The 20,409-nt window shown below is 38.4% G+C and overlaps 2 protein-coding genes across 2 annotated transcripts in view; one reads left to right on the top strand and one right to left on the bottom strand.

Annotated features, from left to right (window-relative positions):
* The window catches only part of Ubr1 (Ubr1 ubiquitin ligase), a 63,206-nt gene that overhangs the window by 18,242 nt on the left and 24,555 nt on the right, over positions 1 to 20,409 (top strand). The window contains 8 exon segments of the mRNA XM_067132573.1: positions 809 to 1,027; positions 1,333 to 1,560; positions 2,332 to 2,466; positions 3,546 to 3,694; positions 4,434 to 4,661; positions 5,766 to 5,979; positions 6,280 to 6,410; positions 6,681 to 6,959. Coding sequence (XP_066988674.1) covers positions 809 to 1,027; positions 1,333 to 1,560; positions 2,332 to 2,466; positions 3,546 to 3,694; positions 4,434 to 4,661; positions 5,766 to 5,979; positions 6,280 to 6,410; positions 6,681 to 6,959 — 1,583 coding nt within the window.
* On the bottom strand, positions 9,581 to 13,083 carry LOC136855492 (endothelin-converting enzyme 1-like). The gene has a single exon (XM_067132576.1). It carries the CDS (start codon positions 12,714 to 12,716, stop codon positions 10,200 to 10,202), a length of 2,517 nt encoding a protein of 838 aa, XP_066988677.1. The 5' UTR covers positions 12,717 to 13,083; the 3' UTR covers positions 9,581 to 10,199.

Genomic DNA, 20,409 nt, shown 5'->3' with positions numbered 1-20,409 from the left:
GACCAGTACTTTGAACGTGACAAACTGACTGGTAAACGGAGAAACTTACCTAAGCCACAAACTGTCAGAAATCTTCCGTGAATGTGATAGGGCCACAGAATTCATGAAGAGTAAATATAATTCAAAGATATTTAAAGAGAGCCAAGAAAAGAATAATGAATTATGATGTATGAAGACTGTCTAAAATCTGTAGCAAACAAGGCTGAGGAAGGTCCATGGATCTGTTAACTTGACAAAATACTGTACTGTGAATTTTGAGGAGAGCTGTAGGTTCTACCAATGGGTACTTATTTACAAAATAAATCAATAAAGGATATTCTAGCAGAAGGTAATAACTTTTCAATTAATAATATCATTCTCTTCTTAAACAAAATTAAATTGATAAGTAAAATATAATCTTCCCCTTTTTTCCCTCCCTTCGTTTTCTTTTTCTTTTTTTTTTTTTCTTTTTCTTTCTCTTGATTTTTTTTTTTAAATTTCCCCCCCCCCTTTTTTTTTATTATTTATTTATTTATTTAACTACTTAATTTCTTATGTACTCTTTCCCCCCTTCTTTTCCCAGCCCGAGAAGAATCCTAAAAGAGTTCAGAGGTCTGGTTAAACAAATCATTTATAACTAACTAACTAACTAACTAACTAACTAACTAAGGTGCATTTGTGGAAAGTTGCACATGGGGTATATTCTAGACTGCCCTGGGGAGTCAGTGTGAAGTTTGTAAAAGATTTTTTGCGTGCTGAGATGTAGGAGTAAAATCTTTTAAAAGATATTCATAGTAATGGTAAATGATGGTAATTTTTTTTTTTGTAGGTCCATGCCGGAATGTGGCGGAGAAATGGCTTTTCACTCATCAATCAGATCTACTTCTATCACAATGTGAGATGTCGTCAGGAAATGCTTGACAGAGATGTCATGCTGCTACAAATTGCTGCAACGCTTATAGATTCCAACGAGTTTCTGATCCATTTGCTGAATCGCTTCAATCTCATGAGCTGGGCTCGTGAAGATTACGAGATCAATTATCTAAGAGTAAGTGGGGTGGGTTACAGTAGTTTGTAAGTATTGAGTTTTGGAAAAGCAGCTTATGTTTGGATGGAATCAGTGTCATAATCAGTATATATGTGTATTTAGGTCATATTTTAAAGTTTGCTTGTATAGAAGCAGTGTATTTTGATCTTAAGCATCTTCCATTCATGAGTTTACTACTTTACATATTTCCTTACTGTGTTTTGTCAACTTTCATTTTTTATTTGAAAATAAAGGTAGTTTGTGATTAAAGCCATTAACATTTCTGATTGCATTGCTTGTTTGTTTCATTCCCTACTTGTTTGCAGGGAAATGATGAAGACAACATGAGGCAGACTGTAGTATTAGTGGAAGAGTATTTACAGTTAGTTATGACCCTGGTATCGGAACGTTACACCCCTGGTATTGGTCACATTACCGAAGAGGAACGCATCAAGAAGGAAATCATACAGCTTCTTTGCATCGAACCAATGCCTCATTCTGTTCTAAACAAGGCACTTCCGGAAGGAACCAACCATGAAACTGGCATGGAAAAAGTAAGTTAACATAACGATTTATATTTGTAGTTCTTGTACACTTTACTCTTATTTTTTTATCTGAATCATCACTTGACTTGAGTTCAGGGCTGATATGCGTTCCTTTCCGTCTCATCTGTTCCTTTTTGTTCGTCTACTTGACTGTCACGTTTACTTTATTCCAGTTTTCGTTCCAGTTTGAAATGGTGCTCCTCTTTCAGTAATACTGTAAACTATTTTGGCAAGTTTACATGAGAATTAAAATGATCAGTGGTCTGTTTGAACTGTTACATTCTAGGCATACATGTTGCCTTCCCACTTGTCTCTTGTTAAAGAGAAGTTAATTTTGTAAGATGCAGAACTTGGGGGAGCTTTTGCCTGAACAAGCCCATTTAGGTTATCAACATTTATTTTGCTGTTGGGTATAATAACAGGAACTTAGATGGAAGGGTAAGCAAATGCACCATTTTTCTATACTTTGTCCCCCTTTTATTCTTTCTCTCAGTTTTGTCCTTAGGTTTGTAAGGCGATGACAGGGCTATTTTAATTTTGTTGGTTGGTAATGTAAGTTCAGTGAGGGCCCTGACCCATTACCTGGTCTTAAGTCTAGTCCTCATATATTCTTAACATTTTTGTTAGCTTGGTATCTTATGCTGTATAAATTGTAAATTGTTGTGTTACTCAACTCTTCTCTTCTTCACAGTTCTGTTTTATAATTTTGCTTTATTTTGTATTTTACTTGGATATTTTATTAATGTTAAGATGTTTTTCATTCATTTGTTTTTCTTTCAGGTAATTGATGAAGTAGCAGATTTTAAGAAAGCAGCAGGTGCGACGAAGGGGTTATTTGAACTGAAGAATTCCTACTATTCCCATTATAATCTCTTTTTCTATCACTACACTCGTGAAGAACAAAGCAAATCAGAGGTAGGTGAAAGTGATAGCTGCAAATGTTTGTATTTCTTGCCATTGGCACCAAAACCATTGTTAATGTTTCATGTCCTAATGTTGTAGAAGTATTGGAAATGTTCCAGTTAAACTATATTCTGTGATGGTGAATAGTTTTCCATACTTTTCGGTGCCATTTTAGGTAGTTTTAACGTACGTGTTTTAAGTAAGCATACAAATCAGTACTTGTGTAGCCTCCTTACTCTTTGTGTTTGCTAAATTATGGTCGTTAAGAGATGATGTTTCCACTTCAAAATACTGTACAGTAAATGTCTACATTAGCAAAATGATCACCCATAACCTCTGTTACTGTAATTTTTTGCTATATTAGATAGTGGGAGTATTGCTCATATCTTGGATATTTTCCTTAAAACTAACTAACTAACAAGATTTCCTTTTGACTGCACCAACCATTCCCATAGTTCGTACGCTGAGGTCATTCTTGAAGAGAGAGAGAGAGAGAGGAAATGAGTGTGCACTGATGATTTTTTTATTAACTAATTATAATTGGACTTACTACATACCAGTGCCAACTACAGTACTGTATAAATAATGGATTCGGTGTTAGTTTTATCAAAACTACAACAAAATGTTGATGATATAAAACACAACACAGACAGACAACAGAGGTTCCATACAAGTCCATTTAATTTTTTTTATTTCATGCAATTTTCTTTTGTTAAAATTTTTAGTTATATTTTGTATAAGTAATTATTAAAAGTAAATGTACCTTAGTTTAGGGAGTGTCTTAATTTTATCCATTTATTAGGAACTTCTTTGATTTCATAATCAAATCAGTTGGCCAAATGTTTGTCCTGTTAGTTTGTATTTGATTTCTTATGTAGCCGGCACTATTCAGCTTTACGACCATGGACTGAAAACCCTTTGCTATAATGGTCTTTGCATTTGTAGTCTTCATGCTATAATGGTCTTTTGCACATGTAGTCTTCATTAATGCAAACATTCAGTGTATTGCAAGGAAATGTAAAAGTGTGACATGATTTGTATATGTGAACGGGTAGCAAAAATATTTTACATTATTCCTCTGTTGTAATTAGGTGGCTCAGCGCTTGAGAAAGAAGAATGCTGGTGAAGAGGAATGCTGTCCACCTCCAGTTCCTCCTCCATTCACAGTTCCCTTCACTATGATTGTCAATGTCTTGCAGTGTGATGTTTTCCTTCACACCATTAAAACAGTTCTGAAAAGGTGAGTTGCTGATTTCATATGATGCCCTTTAAATTCTCTAATGTAGAGAAAATTTTGTTGAGTAATTGCTCATTTATTTCTAAAAGGTTATTGCTGCTCGTTTATTTGTAAAAGGTTGTTGCCAGAGTTTTTTGGATTTATTTAATTAATACAGAATCACTAGTCATCTGTTACTATGGAGAAGCAGTTTTCCCAGTTTTGATTACACAGGCATTTTTACTGACAAGTAATAATGAGAATAAGCACTGTATGAATTTTCAGTAGGATGATTTTTCTTTCAAAGCACCTTGAATTTGTTGAAACGTGTGAAATTGATGTATGTTCTGTATCAAGATATTGAAGATGTTTACAGTATATTTTGTTGCTTGAATCTTAACAAATATTACAGATACACAAGTGTAGTATCCTTAGAATTGAAAAAAATTCAGACATTTGTGGATGTATGCATTCTGTTTTAGGGGGTGATTATTCCGTTGAAACTGGAACTTGGTTATTTTTAATATTAAAGGTATTTTAGGGAAGGCAAGCGTACAGTGTACGAAACTGGACGCTGTGGGCAATACTCAGTGTTGTTGTTGGTCAGAGGTACATTGCTTTCTGTCTGACTTTTCATTAGGCTGTCAAACTTGAGCCTTTTCCTGTTCCACTGGTCCAATTTTCACCGCCTTCAGAACAGCGAAATTTGAATCTGTTGTCTAGAGAACTAATTAGTAATATATACTAACAATTTTCATTCAAGGATGAACGAAGCTAAAGCCCGAAGTGTCAGTGAATCTCAGCTCCAGAAAGTCCTACACCTTGTTGGATATGCCCTCCACGAAGAAGAGCGCTACCATCAGAACAATGACCCATACTTCCACTTTACAAGAAGGGCTCAGAAGATTGAACTACTCTCTCTCTTAGAGGACCTCGTTGGCCATCATCGAACAAATACCCACAAAGACCTCTTGTCATGGACCATTAGAAAGTAAGTCTGTTAATAATTTCATGAAGGAAAACAGTGCAAAGGTAAATGACCACAGCCCCAAGCCCAAGAAAGCAACATTCATCTCCATATGGAGGACAGGTTGTCATATTTGAGGGTATTTAATGCACACCAGCGTATGACACCCCAATTTTAGGGAGCATATTATATAAAAATGAAAAGTACTCCACTTCCCTAATCTTGAGTCCTTCCTATTGTAGGGTTTTTTTTTGGGGCCTTCGTATTCAGATAATGCTGGTAAGGAGATGAAGACTTTGGTCATGTTAGGGGATCTGTCCCTCCACAAAATGTGATTTTTTGAGTCGTAATAATGGCTTTTGCCCAGTGCAGTGATAAGCATAAGCCTAGCATGCCATCTCTTGCCTTCTCTTTCTCGTTACGTTAGCATTCGTATCTGATACTCTAATTCTAAGCCAGTTAAAGATAATTTTGCAGCATTAGTGTTATTTCATTTGGTATAGCATACAAAAAGTTAATCACTACAGCAAAAAAACACTTCCTAGTTACTCTTAATATTGCAACTATGCAGTGCAGACAAATTTCAACTATCCAACAAACTACTGAAACTATGTATTTAAGCCCTACAAAGAAATATTTCAACATTGTTCATGTAGCATGGTTTATGTCAAAATCACAATTACAGAGTGAATTTGCATCATAATACAAACAAACTTGCATAATCATACAAATGTGTCTGTGAGTAGCTTAAAAAGTTTTTCATTTCTCTTTTTCTCATACACAGCTGTAGCACAAATACTGCAATTTTAAGTCTATTGAGGGTCTTTTTATATGTGATTGAACTTTGTTGTAAGAGACTTTGGTAGTTTATGATTATATCTGAGAGTGGATTTGTTAATCACTGGAATGATGTGCTCTAGTCAGTAGGTTGAAATAGTACGCCTGATATTCATCTTATAAGACAAACCACGAATTAAGAAAAAAGCACAGTCATGTATTGTTTAAACCTGTATTGATTCATTTTTAAAACGTAATCAATTTTAAATGTCAGTTTAGAGCACATATTATTAAAGAGACTTTTTCCAAATTTATACTCTGTGCTTATGTTATTGCCCTTAATGTCCTCAGGTACCATTCAGTTTTAAACCTGTCTGCTGGAGTCACAAAGCCACCTCAGGTACCAGAAGCAGCCCTGGCTACTGCTTCGACTTCTGTGGCCGGCAGTGCATCGGCAGAAAAGAAACGAAAGGCTGATCTTGTGGCACAGAGAAAAGCTCGTATTATGGCAAAGATGGCTGCCATGCAGCAAAGCTTCATCAAAACAAATGAAACTTTATTTGAGGTGAGATATTTCTTGCTTTATTTCAGTTTGTGTTGGAAGTATAGACCTTGAGTTAGTAAAGCTAGGAGGTAGTAAGGTGATTATAGTTTAAATCTTTTGGTTCCTCTGTTTCCTTGGGTTACAATTGTATTTTCTCGAGTTTTAAATTGATATTTCATGTTTGCCAGAAATGGAAGAGACATAAATTTCCTTAGTATTATGGCTAACAGTTTGTAGGCAAAATGATGATGATAAACCTCATGCAGTTACAGTTTATCAAAATTACTAATGATGGGTATCTGAATTTCTTTTTTTATACAGGAAACTCCATCAACAGTTGAACAAATTCCAGATGTCCCTGAATCAACACACATGGATATCACTGAACAACTACCCGAGGATATGATAGCTATCGGCCCTCGACAGACACTTAGGATACCAAAAGAAATTTCGTAAGTGTATACAGTGGAATAGTTTTGATTTTATTTTGTGCTTTTATTTATTACCAATCTTAGCAGTTTATGTGAAGTTTGATATTTTTTTAGTGTCTCATTTATGGTGAGGATTTTTTGTATTGATAGTTGAAAATTTCAGTGATTTCTATGTTTAATTCCTTTGTAATTTCAGTATAAGGCAAGAAAAATATGTCAGATGGGGCGTGAATTTTGATTATTGCTATTTGGCAAATTGATATTGATAATGTGCCTTTAATTTTTTGCTAGGTATACGTGTATCCTTTGTCATCAAGAGGACAGCGTTGGTTCAGGTGAGGGCCCCACTGGCCGTCCTATGGTGCTTGGTGCTCTTATTCAGAGGTCTACAGTTTTGTCTCGAAATCGTGCCCTCCGTGTCGAACAGCCAGAAAATCACGATCCTTTGATATTACCTGCCGACCTACATTGGGGTGTCCATACATCATCCTGTGGTCATGCAATGCATGCCCAGTGTTGGCAGAAATACTTTGAGGATGTCCTAACCAAAGAAAGACGAAGACCGTACCGGTGAGTACAGCACTTATAGTTGGAAGTTTAGAGGGTGTTGTAGTAATTACAGTAGGTGTCTTTTGTTTTGTTCTGCACTCATATGTTTTTATTCTTCAGAACTTTTACATTTGCTGCTTTTTTTATTGTATGGTTGGCTCTCAATAAGTATTATGGCTTTGCCTTTTGGTTGAATTTCAGCCTTGAAAAAGTAACTAAACATAACTTACCATAAAATGTACTGCAGATGATGCTTAAGGTTCTTTGCAGTGCCTGTTTGACCCAAGCTGCCTTCTTTTCTTGATTTTACTACCCACCTGTTCATCTTGGTCTCTTTTCTTACGTGTGGTGCAACATCTTTTAATTTTACCATGTTGTAATTTTCCATCATCTTTCAAGAATAAATTTTTTTTTGGCAATCCTTATGAGTGTTTAGAAATGTGACTGTTGTCGGGCTAATTTTGATATGGCAAGTTTTTGTAGACTTTTCGTGTTTGGTGTATTTTTTGTATTTTGTAGACAGTTTTAAAAAGTGATGGCAAGTTTTAAAAAGTTAATAAATCTCTCTCTCTCTCTCTCTCTCTCTCTCTCTCTCTCTCTCTCTCTCTCTCTCTCTCTCTCTCTCTCTCTCTCTCTCTCTCTCTCTCTCTCTCCAGTAAGCAGTATTGCAAGTAAGGCAGTTTGTCATGATTAAATAGCTTATAGAAAAGCATTTTGTCTCTGTTTTATTTTCAGTTGCTATTGAAAAGTTTCTAACCTAGTGATTTGCATTGGTGTGTATTTTAAAATTTTTGTCATGGTTAACTATTTTGCTTTTGGTGTTTGCCAAGTACCACTTCTCCATCTCTTGAGGCCTTATATAACCCATCGTAGCTGGTTTACCTTTATGTGCTTTAAGCCATCTGGAACTGCAGCCATCCTCATTTCCTTCTTTTTCCATCAAAAGTTGTCTCGTGTTGTTATAGACTGTTAAGCAGATCGTGTCCTGTGATTGCAAATTGTTTCTCAAGTGCTTTTGAGGGATTGGGGTAAACTGCAGATTCACACTACTATCAATTTTATCTTAGAGAATCTGTGATGAAATTGATAGGGGTAATTTGTTGGGTGGTGTTGAATAAGAGAGCAAATTTTGGAGAGCAATTAGAACTGTAAATTTCAAGTTTTTGTTATGTAATTCATTTCATATTATTATTATTAGTGCAGTTTTTAACACCCTTATTCATATTAAGTTTATAAGATTCAGGAAATAGTTGAGAATTTGCTGTGTGCTTTTATGGAAGTTTGGCATAAATCTTATTAAAATATGCTTGTATTAGACTAGAAGTAGACATCGACTATGAATCTTTGTTTGATATAGCAACCTATTTAAATATCATACTCTGTTGTTTTGATTTTCTGTAGGTCAAGTTTATTTCTCTACATTTATGTTATATATGTTTTGTTGGTCATTATGTTTTGCTAGTTGTATTGTGCAATAGCTTCTTTTATTGCACTTATTCTTTTCTTATTCTTTTGTTGCACATCTCTTACATTTATCTGGAGCTGTGGCTTTCTTAGTGTCCTTATTCCTTCGTATTCTTGAATGATTTGAATCTTCTGCTTTATTTTTATTGGCCCATTCATCACTCATGTTTCACTGGTTCTTTCAGACGTTTGTGCATATGCAACAGTGGTTGATTCGTTTACGTATATTTGATAATCATCATCTCTTTAATTTGCATTCTTATTATAAAGTTCAGATCTATTTTCATGGGCTATATAGTATTCTTTTAAATTATTAATTTTTATATTTCACATGTCTTCAGATAAATATCTATAGATTCCAATATTTCTGTTGCACAGGGTGTTTATTTAGCATTCAGATTTAGTTGCTGTTAATGAGCAAAAGCAACATTTCTGTTAGGTAGGAGGCAAGGGGACTGTAGAAGGATGGTCTTGGTAGTAGGATTGGATGGCCAGGGACATAGGAACCATTGCGAAAAGGACTCCTTGGGAAGAACAAAAGCAGGACTTGCATAAATGTGCCGGAATTGGTTATATATAGGTATACAAATCCAATTTTTCTTTTTATATGTATTTTTTTTTAGTGTTTTGGAATTTGACTAGAAGCCAGAAGTAGATAAAAAATATTGCAAAATTGCGCATAGGATTTTGGAGTCTTGATAAAAATAAAGTGTTGAACTTGCACATGGGTTTTCTGACGTCTTGTTTTGGTATGTTACAGGGGATTAATTTTGTTGAATTTTAGCACATTTGAAACATGTCTTGAGTCCTTCGTAAATATAGCTTTCTTGTGAAACAATGAGAGTAGTTATTGATTGATGGAAAGGCGAAGTTGGCATTGCAGTATCTTTGTAATGGAATGATTTTTCTTTAACAGAAAAATTTATCTGACTTAGCAGTGGCTACATATTGAAATATAGGAATTTTTTTTAGTGACATTTAATGAAAGCATAACGTTGTAATCAAATTAGATACAAGCTGTTGCAGATGACTGCGGTGCTATTTTAAACCTTAAGACGGTAATTAGTTTCAGTTTACTGAAGGCAAAGTATTTCAAGTGACAATTGAAGTGTTTACATCCTTGAGTTTTTTCTTCTGGCGATTAATTCTTGGTGTTTAGGGAAAATAAAATGACGGAAGTTTGTAAACAAAATATACATATATTTATCGTGCCGTGAATGCTTAGAAATGCAACTGTTAACTTACATGACTACTTAGATGTTACATCAGTGGATCACAGTTTTTGTGCAGAGTTAAGAAAAATGTTGTACTCTTCAAGTAAACATGCTTTTTGTGCTGCGAAAGAGAACGTTTGTGATCTAGGTACATTGTGCTTCAAGTTTATAAATGTTTTGCATGTTTATTCAGTTGTACATAGCTATTCATAAATGTCTGTTCGATTTCCTTTTGCGTAGGACCCAACGTTTTTTTTTCACTGCACTGAAACGTTTGTTAGTAGTCTCTCAGAAAACGTCCGGTAAAGGATCATCTTGTGGTAATCACTGAAAAATGACTGGCATTCATATATTATTTTAATTCATCTATGATACTTGAGTATGTCTTACATTCGTTGTGGAATACTGTAATAAATGCAGTCAAGTACATTTCAACTAAAATGTTTTCTGAATATCACACGTATGGTTTTTAAAATGCTCAACACAGATAACCTTGGAATGTCACTTCATATTTGTTCGTATCACCATTCATCACAATTCTGGTTTCTTATGGAATCTAACCAGATGATTCGTTGCGTCCGTATCACCATATATCACACGTCTGGTTTCTGACCGGGTTCATGAACGACCCTCTGGGACAGCCGAAAACTCGATGGAATTCAGGGGTATTGGCCAGTGTGGCTCGAACCCTGACGGGGTGCGGTGGGTAGTGGTCGATGCCCTTGAGAGGTTCTCCTGGAGGGGAAGCCGAACAAAACAATTGGGCGTAGTAGAGGAAGAACAGCTGATCGGGGGAGAGCCCTTTGTCGCGCATGAACTCCTCCAGGGGCTCGGGAAATCTCGTCTCCCGAAGGCGATGCTGAACCGTCTTGTATGCCGTGCCGATGCTTCCGTCGTCTGCCATCACTTCCGCGATGGTGAGAAGGCCTTCGACGGGGTAGTAACGTTCGGAGTATTCGTTGACGCGACACAGGACCCTCTGCACGAAGTCCGTGACTGTGGAATCGTCCCACAGGGTCGCGTTAGTGCGACCGTAATGATCGCGGGTGCGACCGACGAAGTCGATGGCGTGGCCGATCTCGTGGCTGATGAACAGCCCCATTGTGGCGTACGAGAGGGACTCCGGAAGGTCTTGGCTGTACAGTGGATGCATGAACCCTCCCAGGGGCACGAGGAGGGTGTTCCGACGATAGACGTAAAAACTGATGAGGGACATGGGCGACAGGAGCTCCCATTCGGTGTAGGAGGCCGGTTGCCGCAAGAAACGCATCTTTCTCTCCTGGTTGAATTTCAGTAAATTGATTTGGTTCTGGATCAAATGGCCCTTTTTGAATTCCAAAGGCTCGTACGTTGATTGGAGCAGGTGTTCGTCGTCCAGTATGGGCGGATATCCGACCAAGATATTAATGTGGTCGAGTTTATCTATAAGAACTGCCTTGGCCTCTTCCGTTAACCAGCGGAAAGAGTTTATATAGACCTTGTATGTGTCCCGGATCCTGAGGGCCATGTTTTCTATCGTTGACACAATGTCCTTCACTTTGGTTCTGCCTGGAAGCTGTTTCTTCACAGTTTCCAGGAGTAAATACCCCATCGGGATGGCAAGTCGGTCTTCAAGTTCCTTAATGCAAGGGCGATAGCGGAAGTTTGGCAGCTCCGACGTGTTTTCCCCGCTAATGCCGTCGAACAGTGGTAGAATAGCATTTCTTGCCTCTTTGTGAAGAAACTGACTGTAATACTGGATGACCTGCCAACGGAGGTACTTGTAGAGTCTCTGCGATCCATTGCTCGAGATTTCAGCTTTTATTTTGTCCGATAGTTGGAGCAAATACTCTTGAATCATGGAGAGAATCCGCTCAGTAGGGGTGATGAATGCCCCGACCTTGTTGAAAGCGTCGTTGAAATACTTATGCCAGTCTAGAAAGGGGGCCAGGTCGTTCAGTTGCACTACGTTAGTGACATTGACCAAAGGAGAGCCGTTCAAGGGGTGATATATTTTCAGTTGGTCGATGATGATCTGTGCTTCGTTTTCCGGGTCGCCATTTCTGTACGTGCCCACGATTTCTAACAGGTTTTTAGCATATTTCTTGTAGATTTTAATCAAGTCTTTGTTGCCTTCCACGACCGTCCCTTGCGGTAGGAGATCCCCGCTAGGAGCAGTCAGTTCGATGACCATCTGGTTTTTAATGCTGTTGTCCATCTCCACCTTCCACCCGAAGAAGGCGTGCACCGTCAGCTCGTGGTGCACATACTCCAGCATGTCCTGGAAGGCGGCCAGTGGCTGAAGATCTCGCAGTTTGGAATCGTACAGGTCGTCCATCTTGGCAAGGACCTCCTCGAGTGGCGCTGCCTTTCGATCAGCGAGGTGCGTCTCGTTCTCGCAGGTGTTGTAATACACGCCCACTAAATCGACTATGAAGGGATTCGCATCCTCCAGCAAGGGGCGACTCTTGTTACCCTCTTTGGGCGTCGAACCCCGGGCCCCACGAGCGACGTTGTCCAGTTGCTCCTGCATCATGTCCCAAATGGTGACAGTCAGCTCCTCGAAGTTGCTCCAACGGGAAACTCCCGCCGGAGGGGGATTGAGAATGGGCCATCTCCCACAGGCGTACTCGTAGAAGTCGTCGCAGGGATCAGCTGTGTCGTTCATCGCCCCTTCCAGATTTTTAACCACGAAATTGTGGAAGCCTCCTGCTTCCGGTGGTACCCGAGGAACCTCCTCTTTCTGATCATCATCATCGGGTACTGTCGTGTCTTGATCTGAAGGTCCCGCGGATTTTGACGACGACAAAAGCGAAATTAAAACGATGGCTAAAACGAGCGCCGAGACGACGAGTCCTGCCACCGTCACACACACAATCCACCTTTTCATGACACTGGTCTCCCGTTTCCTCCGACTTTCCACGTCGTCGTCGTCGTCGCGTTCGGGTTCTCGATCGTCACTGGTCGCCTTCCTTCCAAAGGTCAGCATCTTTCGTGGCACTAAGTCGAGAAACCTCTCGGACAGCTTATTGGAGTGGGATCTTTCCATTTTGGAAGTTTTTTGGCGGCCCGGTCTGGGCGGCCTTTCGGGGTCGGAAGGTGTGTTCAAGTTCGATGACATTTCTTTTTTGTGATTTGTTGGTTAATGAGCCGGGGAAAGGATGACGCGAGCGTACCTGTGGGAGTTCACAGGGACCCCATGACGTTTCTATGCAAGTCTATCGTTTTGCGTCTTTACATATTTATGCGTCAAGAGAAGTATGCAGCCTACATCAAAAGTAGCAGACTCTCTCGTTTTATTTTTCCCAGCGGCATAATTTCCATAACCGTTACTCCCGTCACAACGTACAGCGGAGAGTCAGACGGGTAAATCAACATGCAACAGGTCTCGCTGACGAAAGTACGATGGAGTGAAAGGATTCGCGTATGAGGTGACAGAGAGAGAAAGAGACCGAGCCCCGACGTCCGATAGGTGTAGCAGCGAGAGAGAGACTGATCGTGGCATGCCGCCAGGAGGAGACTGGTCCCTGGTCCGGTTCGTACGAGACGCTATCACTATCTCTGTATGGTCGGAGGGGAGGTGGGGGCGGGTAGAAAGGGGGCAGTACCTCTGCTCTTCTTGGGAGGAGCGATTTGGCGTACGGCAACCTTAAAAAAAAAATCTGCAAAGGCGTTTGACCAGTACGTAGTATTTTTTTTATGTATATGTTCATTATGCAAGGATTTCGAGAATACATAATTGTTGGGAATTTCAGATAACCGTTAAGTATTTCTAACTATTAGGTCCGCTGAAGAGGATTGGGCGATGGCCCGGGGATCGAAAGTGAAAGAATCGGGGAACCTTGAATTGTGTTTCTTTCTCTTCCACGACTGAAAGCCGTTTGATGTTTTTATGAGCGGCGGGAATGTCATTTAGCAAGAGTACTGGCGTTGTTTTGGTATGGTGTTCTTAATAGTAAATCATTCTTGTTATTTTCCGTATGAATTGTTTTTGGGATAAAATTACTATTGTCCATAAATTGCTACCTCGGAACTTTTCGTCTTTGTGCAGCAAACGACGAAAGGACGTGTTATGTTTGCTTATTATTTGTAAATAGAAGCTGGATTTCACTACATTTATAATAAAGACTTATTACTCTCATCCTCTCCAATTAACAGCGAGAAGAATGTTGCTATTTGATAATGGACTTCAGTACTTGAAGAAGCAGGCTTGGCATATTGATAAGTGAAGGTCTCTCAGAATCTCTCTCTCTCTCTCTCTCTCTCTCTCTCTCTCTCTCTCTCTCTCTCTCTCTCTCTCTCTCTCCGAAAGTGGATATCGTCGTATGATAGGTTAGGCTCCCGATGTCATTGTCTTTCTTTATTATTGTTTCCTCTGAAAAGCTGAATTCATTCACAGTCAGTAGATTATAATATATATATATATATATATATATATATATATATATATATATATATATATATATATATATATATTTATTAGTTAGTATCTCATTAATTTTACCCATGACCTTTACGTACTTTCAGATATTAAGCTTGAAATAACCCAGTAAATCGAGTTCACATTTCCTTTGGAATAACATACACTCAAAAGGGAATTATGTAGTATTATGATAAGTGCTCGAACCCTGACGAGGATATGAAGTTAGGCCTTCTTTGGGTTTGAACAGGGAAGACAGTGACTTAATACACTCGACCATTAGGAGACATGCATTTGAATATGTCTCTGTACGTACTCTTGTAGAATTAATGATCTGTACGTCATTCTTTTTCTTCCATCTGACTTTCCACCCTCGCTAACAATTGTTTCAAGGTGTGGCTGCAAGGTTTTCCTCCTGCTACACCTTTCAAACCTTCTTACTGTCAGTTTCCGTTTCAGCGCTGAATGGCCTCATAGGTCCCAGCGCTTGGCCTTTGGCCTAAATTGGCCATCTCCAGTCCCAAAGCATACTGTAGGTTCAAATCTACGCCAAGGTAGGAAGACTTATAAAATATATTTCTATTTTAGGTTATCATAAACTACGCTTAGGTTATCATAACGCACGTTTAGGTTATTAACGTCGTTAAGGTTATTAATGTACATTAGGTTATCATAACGTACATTTAGGTTACCATACCGTGCGTTTAGGTTATCATAACGTGCGTTTAGGTTATCATAACGTACGTTGATGTTGTCAGATTGTTCCGGTCCATGTTCATTTTTCTCATCATATTTCAAGTTAATGTGACTGTGGGACGTGTCAGTGGCCTTTTCCTTTCGAGAGGTGAAAGGGGAGACTCCTGTCTTACGCCATAATGGGCGTCTCTGTTATGGTCAGTGGAATGGCCATACGCATATTTTATAGTTCCCAAGAAATGGTACGAGTTCTGGTCTTCGTCTAGAGAGAGAGAGAGAGAGAGAGAGAGAGAGAGAGAGAGAGAGAGAGAGAGAGGCTGTTTGCACGCTTTTCAACTTTTTCGACTATTTTTAAAGCGTTGTGTGTGTGTGTGTAATACACAAAAGTAGATGTATTATGAGTTGGACGTTTCAAGAAGGATAAGGATATTTATAATATTACCGGGTTAATGGATAAGCTTAATGGATATTTATTTTAGGTAGATTATAAAGAAGATGTCCTTACCTGAGGTAGATCATGAATAAAGGTAGCGGTAGAAAAAAGGTAGAGGTAGAAAAAAGAAAAAATCAGAGCTGTAACTGAGACTCTCTCTCTCTCTCTCTCTCTCTCTCTCTCTCTCTCTCTCTCTCTCTCTCTCTCTCTCTCTCCTCTCTCACCCACGTGGCCAGGTCTGTTCCGCTGTGGCGATCCAGTATTGTATCATTACCTTGACCGGGGCAGGGGAGGGGGCGGTTGAGTTCCTGTACGCCTTACTCATAGATGTATTATAATATTTTTCCCATGGAAAATGTCACATCTAATTGTTTTATTTCCTCTCTCTCTCTCTCTCTCTCTCTCTCTCTCTCTCTCTCTCTCTCTCTCTCTCTCTCTCTCTCTCTTCCTCTTCCTCTTCCTCTTCCTCTTCCAAGGCACGATAGGATATCGGAATTAGATATTAATAAGAATCTTGTACTTGGAAAGAGTGCAAAGTTTATGGAGACAGTTAAAACTCTTAGTTTTAACTGGAAGAAAGAGTGTGCCATGGGGTAAGCAGTGATGAACTTCATTTGAATGGACCTAAAAGAAAAAGTTCTTGTGACCTTGCAGTGAGGAGGTTGGGAAGACTAGTTCCCGAAGACAACCATTCGGGGATTGTTAATTCTCTCATAGGCAGGATGTGGTGTTACGAGTCCTCTGCTGATATTCAGCCTACTGTGAAATTCTTAGTGTTCAGTTCCTCCACGTATCCCTTTATAAATGCGTAGATTATGACGTGCAAGTCCAAAGGCGGGAATTTAAGAGTAATTTGATATACATATGATCCTTCTCTGTCATAATATACATTCTTAGTTGACAGTGTCACTTTAACACTTAGGAAGATAAAGTTGAACTGTAAAACAAATTGGCTACTGCTTGAGTTAAAAGCAGTCTCGAAGCAGCTTTAAAGTAATGAGAATTTGTAACGAGGTAATAAAAATCAAATATTGCTAATACATTGAAAAACAGGACCAATTGCTGGGATGCATTAAATGCCTACAGAAGTATATTGATGCATTCAATGTCAGCAGGTCATTGACCTCTTAAATATGAATGAATTACAAGAAACTGCAAATGTAAGCAGTGACTGTGATAGACAATTCATTGAATTAAACCCTTTTATTTTTTTGGCTCAGTTTAAGGAAGTTTACAGAAAGTTATACCAGGCTTTCTTTGATAAAGTAGAAGGTTATGCCAAGCTTTCTTTGATATAGTAGAAAGTTATGCCAAGCTTTCTTTGATCATGCAGGGAGAGAATATGACGTTGAACCATCGAAAGTAAAAGTGTGTTTCTCAGTGACTAGCTTATTTATACAAGAACCGTGGCGAGATAGAGGGGAAGGGGGAAGGGGAAGTGGAAGGACGGTAGTCTATTGGGGGAGGGGAAAGCATGACGTAACTTTGTTTCCCCACCACTGAATAAATTGCATTAAAATTGGTGGTCATTGATCCTACATGTTGGACGGTTTGACTGTCTCACGGTGAGGTAGTCCCCCCCCCCCCCAGGGATGTAACCCATCTTCAGGTAACACTCTCTCTCTCTCTCTCTCTCTCTCTCTCTCTCTCTCTCTCTCTCTCTCTCTCTCTCTCTCTTTCTCTCTTATATATATATATATATATATATATATATATATATATATATATATATATATATATATATATATATATATATATATATATATATATATATATAAATAATATATGTTTGTATGTATATAATACATACACACGTTCATACATACAGAGAGAGAGAGACATGAGAAGAAAGAGAGAGAAGAAGTCAGAGATGACATAGAGAGAGATGGACGAGCCATTACTGTCTGCATGATTTCTGAAGGTTGGTAAATGTATCATTTTTGAAATAACCACCCAGTTGTTGTCACAGTGAAAGTGAACATGATGTTTGTTGAGCCGAAGTCATTGGATGACATATTTTTCATGATGGACGATTCTCGCGTATATGATTGCTCTAGTGATATTGTCTGATTACCTGTGATATGCTCTCTCTCTCTCTCTCTCTCTCTCTCTCTCTCTCTCTCTCTCTCTCTCTCTCTCTCTCTCTCTCCAAGAAGTCTTCGTTCCTCTACGCTCAAATGTTTTTGTTGAACGTAAATATTAAGATATTATTATTATTATTATTATTATTGACGGTATTTTCTGTATTTTATATATAATAGTATAGAAAAATCTGTCTATAATAATTGTATGGTCCAATATAGAAAAATCTGTCTATAATAATTGTATGGTCTACCCCCTCTACTTGAAGAAAACCTTGGCTGAATTTCACTCCATCTTTTTCACTCGATGATCACGAGATTTGACTCTGAACGTCCTTGGTTGTTCTCTGTACAGATTTCGAGGGGGGAAAGGTCAAAGGTCACGGATCACACAACCCGTTCTCAAATATTTCGGATAGGTTAATGCACGGTCTAGAGTGTAGACCGTGGGTTGATGTCATTAGCTTTTGTCTTGGATCGTGAAATTGAATTGTGGGAGTCGTGGTATTAATTTGGTACGTGGTTAGTGGAAAATTTTTTATAGAATTATGTGGTCTCAGTTCGTTTTTTTTTTTTTTTTTTTTTTTTTTTTTTTTCTCTCTCATTAAGATGTACATATGTAGCCGGTATAGTGACGCTATATCGTGTTTGTTTTTGATAAAATATATATTTGGAATTATTATTTTATCTCGCTGTATTTTTCTTTCTATTGAACCCCAGAATTTAAAGGAAGTTCAGATTAATTTTATTTTTATTTTTAACTTACAAAAACAGCTCCTTTTACACAAACAGCTCCTTTGACACTCAACCAATCCATTGCACTTCATATCAGTGGATGAGTATGTTTGAATCATTTCAAGCCATTCGCAATTATAGTTTTACAGTGGGAGAGGAAAGATTAAATGACAAAATCCTTCTTGTCATTATGTTAAGGTATATGATCCAACAGTCTACGAACATTCTATCACGAGAGTGGTTATTCAGTCCTTGAAAACAAAGTCTGATCATTTGGGTAGAAGCTATGATTATCTAGTTACGAAATTGTGAGTGTTTTCATGGTAATTTGGAATCTGATTAGCAAATGATAACATTTCATTGTGACGAAGGCTCTTGGTAACTTTTGACCTTGTTTTGATTTCATTGTCGAGCTATGAATGAAAATGAGAAGTATTTAAACTGTTAAAAATAACCTGAGGATTCTGGTTTTGCCTCTTATTCTGATAGAACTTTGCAAGTATCTCTCTCTCTCTCTCTCTCTCTCTCTCTCTCTCTCTCTCTCTCTCTCTCTCTCTCTCTCTCTCTCTCTCTCTCTCTCTCTCTCTCTCTCAGTACGTATAATAACAGATTAGTAGTAGTTAAGAACGGCATGAATAAATTAGACACTAAATCATTGAGTTAAAGTTTCATTGCAGCCTCAAAGATGGTCAATGTTTGGATGCTGTCTGGAACATTAATTCACAGTTTTAAGCTTGAATTTTGATTTGATCCTGGAATCTCTTATTGAAAGGCTTGAGACTGGAAGTTTGATATTTATCAGGTCTTACAAGTAATAGTTTTACAACATTATTTTTCGAATTATAATGTAGCACATTCATTTTATTGATTGACCGAGAAGAATTACGCGTGAATGTGAATCAGGAGAACATGAGTGTGTAGCGAGTGGTGATGAAGACTTTGAGGAGGTATAATTGAAAAGATTGAGACAAGCGATTTTGGCAAGCGTGTAACGGAAGAGACTAGCGGGAGCTTATTGCTTGGCCCGCTGCATTGCATGCAATTGTATTACGCAATTCCTTTCAACGAATATAGCGTTATATTCAGGAGAGAGAGAGAGAGAGTGAGTTTCCGCTTTCGAAATACAGTCGCGTTGCATCACGTTGATTTTGCCCGTGCGAAAGCAATACAGGTACGGAAGAGAGTTGCGGCCGTTAATTTCACAGATACGCGTATCGTAGCGTGGCTTCAGGGGAAAAAATCTTGCAATTCCGTTATATCGTAATGCATTAGGAGTCTGAACAGTATACGGAGTAAGATTAGCAATCCTCTCTATTGCGAATTTGTCTTTCTTTCCCAAGGGTGTTACTCTAATCGCCTCTTTACCAAGAGTTTGACAGTTTCCCTTCTTTTCAGAGGGGGATCGATGTCTCTTCTTTCTGCTGATGTGTCTGTAATGCAGATTTTGCTTGTTTACAAATTCTCTTTAATTGGGAGGTTTTATGGTTTTGTTATTTGTTTTGCAATTGGCAGTATAGTTGGTAGTGCTACCCATGTCTTTATGATATCGTATGAACCGTACTTTCTAATCCCTGATGCGATAAAGGAAATTAATTATTAGTCTTTCACCTCGAATACCAAAATTTGACTGCAAAATTTTTGCGAATTTCTCTGTAGATTAACAGTCAAAATCGTATTTCTGAAATTATTAATATCCTCCTGCAATAGGGCGGTCAAGAAGTTACCGAAAATGTAATTATTATTGTTTTTTTTTTTTTTTTTTGATAACTGGTTGAATCAAAATTAGAGAAAATACTGAGATAAATTTGCACACTTGCTAGCCAAGTTATCGACAACTTCCGAATGTTGAACCCGCTCGACAGCTTTTTCCGTAACTGAGGGAGTTTCACTTTCTCTCTCTCTCTCTCTCTCTCTCTCTCTCTCTCTCTCTCTCTCTCTCTCTCTCTCTCTCTCTCTCTCTCTCAACCCGTTTTCTGAGCTCGGGTCAATTGAGTGCTGAAATAGCGGGGTCACTCACCGGTATATAGCTGCCAGAGGCCGCGTTCATACGGTATTCTTGTTCAGGCAAGATGTTGAGAAAGCCGTCATTTGTTTTTGTCGCGCATGCGTTCAAGATGGTAAAGAGCGAAGCCTAGAGCCTTTAAAAGGGGGGTCTGGCGCAGGTATAATGCAAGGGCAGTCACTTCTGATGGTCGGATGTCATTATAGAACTGGATTTTGGCATTATAATGGTCATCATAGGTCACAGTTATGATGCGAGGCACTGCCGTTATAATGATGGCCGGACATTGTCATGGGAGTGCCTGGTATGATGATATATCATTATATCATAAGTATCTTGACAAGATGATGATGTTAAGAGTTTGGTTATTACTAGTAGTTGATTTTTATTCATATAGTTATGGCTTGTCATAGCGTTATATTATAGGAAATATCTTGCCTTATCTAC

This window comes from Macrobrachium rosenbergii, chromosome 31, assembly GCF_040412425.1.
Source record: "Macrobrachium rosenbergii isolate ZJJX-2024 chromosome 31, ASM4041242v1, whole genome shotgun sequence".
NCBI lineage: Eukaryota > Metazoa > Arthropoda > Malacostraca > Decapoda > Palaemonidae > Macrobrachium > Macrobrachium rosenbergii.
This window is presented reverse-complemented; position numbering and strand designations above follow the sequence as displayed.